This window comes from Penaeus vannamei, chromosome 21, assembly GCF_042767895.1.
Source record: "Penaeus vannamei isolate JL-2024 chromosome 21, ASM4276789v1, whole genome shotgun sequence".
Lineage (NCBI taxonomy): Eukaryota > Metazoa > Arthropoda > Malacostraca > Decapoda > Penaeidae > Penaeus > Penaeus vannamei.
Window position 1 is genome coordinate 4,144,877 of NC_091569.1, and position 7,851 is coordinate 4,152,727.

The window sequence follows — 7,851 nt, forward strand, 5'->3', positions numbered from 1 at the left end:
TCATATCAGAATGACTTTATGACACGAAGACCCAAGTGTATTATGATATCCAATCTTTTCTCTTTTCTTATTATGCCTTCATATCAGTATCAATTTATGACACGAAGACCCAAGTGTATTATAATATCCAATCTTTTCTCTTTTCTTATTATGCCTTCATATCAGAATGACTTTATGACACGAAGACCCAAATGTATTATGATATCCAATCTTTTCTCTTTTCTTATTATGCCTTCATATCAGTATGACTTTATGACACGAAGACCTAAGTGTATCATATCCAATCTTTTCTCTTTTCTTATTATGCCTTTATATCAGTATCAATTTATGACACGAAGACCTAAGTGTATTATATTATCCAATCTTTTCTCTTTTCTTATTATGCCTTCATATCAGTATGACTTTATGACACGAAGACCTAAGTGTATCATATCCAATCTTTTCTCTTTTCTTATTATGCCTTCATATCAGAATGACTTTATGACACGAAGACCTAAGTGTATTATAATATCCAATCTTTTCTCTTTTCTTATTATGCCTTCATATCAGTATGACTTTATGACACGAAGACCTAAGTGTATTATAATATCCATTTTTTTCTCGTTTCTTATTATGCCTTTATATCAGTATGACCTCATGACACGAAGACCTAAGTGTATTATGATATCCAATCTTTTCTCTTTTCTTATTATGCCTTCATATCAGAATGACTTTATGACACGAAGACCCAAATGTATTATGATATCCAATCTTTTCTATTTTCTTATTATGCCTTCATATCAGTATCAATTTATGACACGAAGACCTAAGTGTATCATATCCAATCTTTTCTCGTTTCTTATTATGCCTTCATATCAGAATGACTTTATGACACGAAGACCCAAGTGTGGGTATTTCTCTTCTAAGCCGAGGGGTATGGGCACAAAACCTCGTTCGTGGGCATGCAAGCGTTCAGGGTACTGTCGAAGCGCTTATCCGGATCACAGGCGAAGCTGAGGATGTAAAAGAAAAAAAGAAAGAAATTTAGATAATCAAAATTGAATAATTCTAATCCGAAATGTTTAAAAATGAAGACGAAAAAAAGAAGAAAAAATGAGGATATGAAACAAGAAGAAATTTAGAGCATCAAAATTGAATAACTCTAATCCGAAATAAAAAAGTTAAAAGAAAAAAAGAAAGTGAGAGGTAATATCTTCATCAAAATGTAATAACTCTAATCCGATTTTTTAAAAAAATAGACCAAAAAAGAAGAAAAAAAAGTGAATGGTAATATTTTCATCAAAATTTAATAACTCTAAAACAAGAAAAAAATGAAGAGTAATATCTTTTTAAGGCTATACAGAAATATTAAGCTTTCTCGTTTCTATGTAGACGTGGTCGCCAAGTTCATTAAAAGATTGTGTAACATTTGGAATCCTTATACTAACATTGCCTAGAGGCGTTCACTGGGCGTTTGATATAAGGAATAAAACGTTAATATCTGAACTTTTAGATAACATATATCTGTAAATATAGAAAAGCAGGGAGGGAGGGAGGGAGATAGAGGGAGAGGGGGAGAAGGAGAGAAAGAGAGAGAGAGAGAGAGATGAGGTAATAAATAGATACAGTTAGATGAAACAAGAGATGAGATGAATGCATAAATAAATAAATACATAAATATATATGAATACACACACACGCGCGCGCACACACACACACACACACACACACACACACACACACACACACACACACACACACACACACACACACACACACACATATATATATATATATATATATATATATATATATATATATATATATATATATATATATATATATATATATAAAGAGAGTGAGAGAGATGAAATAAAGATAGAAAGAGAGGGAGACAAATAAGCAGACAGACAGACAGGGAACCTTTAAACACCTATAAAAGAGACGTCAATCAACCCAACCACTTCCTTCCAGCCAATCCTTTTTGTTCCGTCAAGAGACAATCATCACGCGAATGACAAACTAGACAACTGCTGCGAATATCTTGTGATAAAATCCAGGTGCATTTTATTTTATTCCGCTCTTTCTCAACGTATCATTTCTCTCACTCTTTATTAATTTTAGAATATTCTCTCACTCCTTTTTAACTTTCTATTACTCTCTCTCAAATGTATCACTTTTTTCGTTCATTTTCGACCATATCACTTTCACCTGTTCATAAACCTTCCCTCGTTCGCATTACATCTTTTCTCTTTAACACGAAAACCAAAGAAACTCAACGAAAACCAAAGAGACTGAACGAAAATCAAAGAGACTGAACGAAAACCAAAGAAACTGAACGAAAACCAAAGAAACTTAACGAAAACCAAAGAGACTGAACGAAAACCAAAGAAACTCAACGAAAACAAACAAAGAGAATCAACATAAACCAAAGAGAATCAACGAAAACCAAAGAGAATCAACCAAAACCAAAGAGAATCAACGAAAACCAAAGAGAATCAACCAAAACCAAAGAGAATCAAAGAAAACCAAAGAGAATCAACCAAAACCAAAGAGAATCAACCAAAACCAAAGAGAATCAACCAAAACCAAAGAGAATCAACCAAAACCAAAGAGAATCAACCAAAACCAAAGAGAATCAACCAATCCAAAGCGAATCAACTAAAACCAAAGAGAATCAACCAAAACCAAAGAGAATCAACCAATCCAAAGCGAATCAACATAAACCAAAGAGAATCAACCAAAACCAAAGAGAATCAACCAAAACCAAAGAGAATCAACCAAAACCAAAGAGAATCAACCAATCCAAAGCGAATCAACTAAAACCAAAGAGAATCAACCAAAACCAAAGAGAATCAACCAAAACCAAAGAGAATCAACCAAAACCAAAGAGAATCAACCAAAACCAAAGAGAATCAACCAAAACCAAAGAGAATCAACCAAATACAAAAGAGAATCAACCAAAACCAAAGAGAATCAACCAAAACCAAAGCGAATCAACCAAAACCAAAGCGAATCAACCAAAACCAAAGAGAATCAACCAAAACCAAAGCGAATCAACCAAAACCAAAGCGAATCAACCAAAACCAAAGAGAATCAACCAAAACCAAAGAGAATCAACCAAAACCAAAGAGAATCAACCAAAACCAAAGAGAATCAACCAAAACCAAAGAGAATCAACCAAAACCAAAGAGAATCAACCAAAACCAAAGAGAATCAACCAAAACCAAAGCGAATCAACCAAAACCAAAGAGAATCAACCAAAACCAAAGAGAATCAACCAAAACCAAAGAGAATCAACCAAAACCAAAGAGAATCAACCAAAACCAAAGAGAATCAACCAAAACCAAAGAGAATCAACCAAAACCAAAGAGAATCAACCAAAACCAAAGAGAATCAACCAAAACCAAAGCGAATCAACCAAAACCAAAGAGAATCAACCAAAACCAAAGAGAATCAACCAAAACCAAAGAGAATCAACCAAAACCAAAGCGAATCAACCAAAACCAAAGAGAATCAACCAAAACCAAAGAGAATCAACCAAAACCAAAGAGAATCAACCAAAACCAAAGAGAATCAACCAAAACCAAAGAGAATCAACCAAAACCAAAGAGAATCAACCAAAACCAAAGAGAATCAACCAAAACCAAAGAGAATCAACCAAAACCAAAGAGAATCAACCAAAACCAAAGAGAATCAACCAAAACCAAAGAGAATCAACCAAAACCAAAGAGAATCAACCAAAACCAAAGAGAATCAACCAAAACCAAAGAGAATCAACCAAAACCAAAGAGAATCAACCAAAACCAAAGAGAATCAACCAAAACCAAAGAGAATCAACCAAAACCAAAGAGAATCAACCAAAACCAAAGAGAATCAACCAAAACCAAAGAGAATCAACCAAAACCAAAGAGAATCAACCAAAACCAAAGAGAATCAACCAAAACCAAAGAGAATCAACCAAAACCAAAGAGAATCAACCAAAACCAAAGAGAATCAACCAAAACCAAAGAGAATCAACCAAAACCAAAGAGAATCAACGAAAACCAAAGAGAATCAACCAAAACCAAAGAGAATCAACCAAAACCAAAGAGAATCAACCAAAACCAAAGAGAATCAACTAAAACCAAAGCGAATCAACCAAAACCAAAGAGAATCATCCAAAAGCAAAGAGAATCAACCAAAACCAAAGCGAATCAACCAAAACCAAAGAGAATCATCCAAAAGCAAAGAGAATCAACCAAAACCAAAGCGAATCAACCAAAACCAAAGAGAATCAACCAAAACCAAAGCGAATCAACCAAAACCAAAGAGAATCATCCAAAACCAAAGAGAATCAACCAAAACCAAAGAGAATCAACTAAAACCAAAGAGAATCAACCAAAACCAAAGAGAATCAACCAAAACCAAAGCGAATCAACCAAAACCAAAGAGAATCAACCAAAACCAAAGAGAATCAACCAAAACCAAAGAGAATCAACCAAAACCAAAGAGAATCAACCAAAACCAAAGCGAATCAACCAAAACCAAAGAGAATCATCCAAAACCAAAGAGAATCAACCAAAACCAAAGCGAATCAACCAAAACCAAAGAGAATCATCCAAAACCAAAGAGAATCAACCAAAACCAAAGAGAATCAACTAAAACCAAAGAGAATCAACCAAAACCAAAGAGAATCAACCAATCCAAAGCGAATCAACTAAAACCAAAGAGAATCAACCAAAACCAAAGAGAATCAACCAAAACCAAAGCGAATCAACCAAAACCAAAGAGAATCAACCAAAACCAAAGCGAATCAACCAAAACCAAAGCGAATCAACCAAAACCAAAGAGAATCAACCAAAACCAAAGCGAATCAACCAAAACCAAAGAGAATCATCCAAAACCAAAGCGAATCAACCAAAACCAAAGAGAATCAACCAAAACCAAAGCGAATCAACCAAAACCAAAGAGAATCAACTAAAACCAAAGAGAATCAACCAAAACCAAAGAGAATCAACCAAAACCAAAGCGAATCAACCAAAACCAAAGAGAATCAACCAAAACCAAAGAGAATCAACCAAAACCAAAGAGAATCAACCAAAACCAAAGAGAATCAACCAAAACCAAAGCGAATCAACCAAAACCAAAGAGAATCAACCAAAACCAAAGAGAATCAACCAAAACCAAAGCGAATCAACCAAAACCAAAGAGAATCAACCAAAACCAAAGCGAATCAACCAAAACCAAAGAGAATCAACCAAAACCAAAGAGAATCAACCAAAACCAAAAAGAATCAACCAAAACCAAAGAGAATCAACCAAAACCAAAGAGAATCAACCAAAACCAAAGCGAATCAACCAAAACCAAAGAGAATCAACCATAACCAAAGAGAATCAACCAAAACCAAAGAGAATCAACAAAAACCTAAAAAAAAAAACTCACGTGGTTTTGACGCCGTTGTCGCAGCTGTAGAAAATCATGCAGTTGCGGTAGTAGTCGGCAAAGAAGCCATTTTCCACGCATTGGAACTTGGGCGGCTGACCTTGTCCCATTCCGTTGGCTGCGACACAGGCGACCAGGGCTAGAGAACACGGGAAATAGGTAATGTTTGTATTTTCTTCTTTTCTTTTTCATTTCAAAGGGTAAATTGTTTATTATGATGATTTAGAAGGTTCGATTGTAAGGGAATTATGTCTGAATGTTAGTGAATAATTTAGTTAGCGAAGAAAGGGGATTGGCCGTGTCCGAATCCAATGTCTCAGACTTAAAATGGCTATGGCTAGAGACAAAATGAAAATATTATGTTTACGCAGCTATTTAGGCTGTTTCGAGAGGGAACTATGTCAAAATATGTAAAAAAAAAAAAAAAACATCCAACATTTAAAAAAGGAAAGGCGTTGGGAAAAAAATACATATTTTTCTGTGTTTGAATGCAAGGGAATTACATCTGAACGACTTTGGTTTCAGAAGTGAAAAAAATAATGTCCGTGACTTTGGCTTAGAAACAAACCCTTATGACTGGAAAAAAAGAAATATTGATTATATCACTTCTAAAGTTTGTTTGTTTTTTAATAAAAAATAGACTGTTTTACCATGATGGAGAGAAAATAAAAGTTAAGAGGACGAAAAGGAAAAGAAAGTTATTCCTTTGGCCATGAAATAAACAATCACGGGTTTGCCAGTAAAGGAATTATCAAAATGATTATTAAAATGCCTATATCATTTTAAAAAAGGACTAATACATAAATGAACAATGAATAAAAATTCCTATCCTAATAAACCGGGCTAAAATTGACTGAGGATCTGTAGAAAAACATTAATGGTTGAGACGGTTTAGGTTAAATGTTGATAGGAAATTTTCTTTAAATTTAACCCAGAGGAACTAAAGGAAACGATTTTTAAAAATAGCTTAAGACAAGAGATTTGTCTTTAGACTGAAAAAAGAAAATCAATATGTTAATGTTTTAGGAATATATTTAAGAGAAATTGGTTATATTGATTTTTCGTGGAATATCTGAATGTCATCTGAATCTATAATACAAAAAGGGGGAATTAAAGTATTTCTTTTCGAATTTTAAAAGTTAAACAAGAGTAAATACATTTTCAGCTTAGAATATTAGAGAAATTATTTGATACTACTGATTGTTTCAAGAATACGATTAAATCAATTTATGATTGAATACTTTTTATCACAATACAAAAAGAAAAATAAAGGCTTAACAATATCTGGTTAAAGGATAGTTTTAAGGGGGAAATAAGTTTCAGAATAGTTAGAAAATAAATTGAAAGATAAGGCAAAAAAAAATTTAATTCGATTATGAAAATTATGAAAATTAACCTACGTCCAGGATGTTGAGCAACAAATCAATCTATTAATAGTATCTAAGATTGATGCACTATATATATATGTATATATATGCATACATACGTATATATATATATATATATATATATATATATATATATATATATATATACATATATATATATATATATATATATATATATATATATATATATATATATATATATGTAGATAGATATATAGATAGATATGTATGTATGTATATATTATTTTTAATTATTATCTATAGCTTGTATACGTAACGATGATGAAAATTAGAAAATAAAGATAATGATAGTGATAATGATGGTTATGGTGATAACGATCATCATCACCACCATCATCACTATAACACTAACAATTAGATTAATAACACCAACAACGATACCAAAACCGCCCTTTGAGCCTCACCAGCCAAAATAAGACCAACAGCAACACGAGCCATATTGTAGTCCTACTTCCCTCTCAAACACGAATCCGAAGTCACCGACAGCAGAGAAAACGGACGAATGGAACTCCTCCTCTCGCTGCGTCCTTATATGAAGACCCGGGTTATCTTCGTCTCAATCCGTGGAAAGGTTCACATACAATGGATAAGGGGGTTCTTATCGTATTTTTTCGTCACGTGGGTCGTTTCCGTTGGTGATTAGGTGCGACGTGGATTGGGATTGTACGGCGGTGGGTTCGGTTGGTGGATTATGGGGATTATTCTTTGGTTTATTGTGTTCGACGCAGATGATTGGAAAGTTGACTTGGTCTTTGTTATATATGATTGTGTGTGTGTGTGTGATTATATATATACACATATATATGCATGTATGTATGTATATACAAACATACACACAAACACACACATACACACAACCACACATACATATATACACTTGATATATGTGTGTGTGTGTGTGCGTGTATTCATATATATTTATATATATATATATATATATATATATATATATATATATATGTGTGTGTGTGTGTGTGTGTGTGTGTGTGTGTGTGTGTGTGTGTGTGTGTGTGTGTGTGTATGTGTGTGTGTGTGTATT

At 33.3% G+C, this 7,851-nt stretch overlaps 1 protein-coding gene across 5 annotated transcripts in view; it reads right to left on the reverse strand.

The window, feature by feature from the left end:
• Nucleotides 1-7,359, reverse strand: part of LOC113827644 (uncharacterized) — a 7,911-nt gene extending 552 nt beyond the window's left edge. Inside the window, exons 1-4 of one of the 5 annotated variants that reach the window (XR_011399420.1) lie at nucleotides 7,217-7,359; nucleotides 5,404-5,542; nucleotides 848-992; nucleotides 1-154 (exon numbers count right to left, since the gene is read on the reverse strand). The exon at nucleotides 1-154 is cut by the window's left edge and continues 552 nt beyond it. Coding sequence is in view for 3 of the 5 variants with exons in the window: in XM_070136288.1 (XP_069992389.1) it covers nucleotides 902-992; nucleotides 5,404-5,542; nucleotides 7,217-7,250 (264 nt within the window). In the remaining 2 variants the exon portion in view is untranslated. The other 4 variants (XM_070136288.1, XR_011399419.1, XM_070136289.1 and 1 more) reach the window with 4 other exon arrangements.
• Nucleotides 7,360-7,851: the final 492 nt, after the last annotated feature.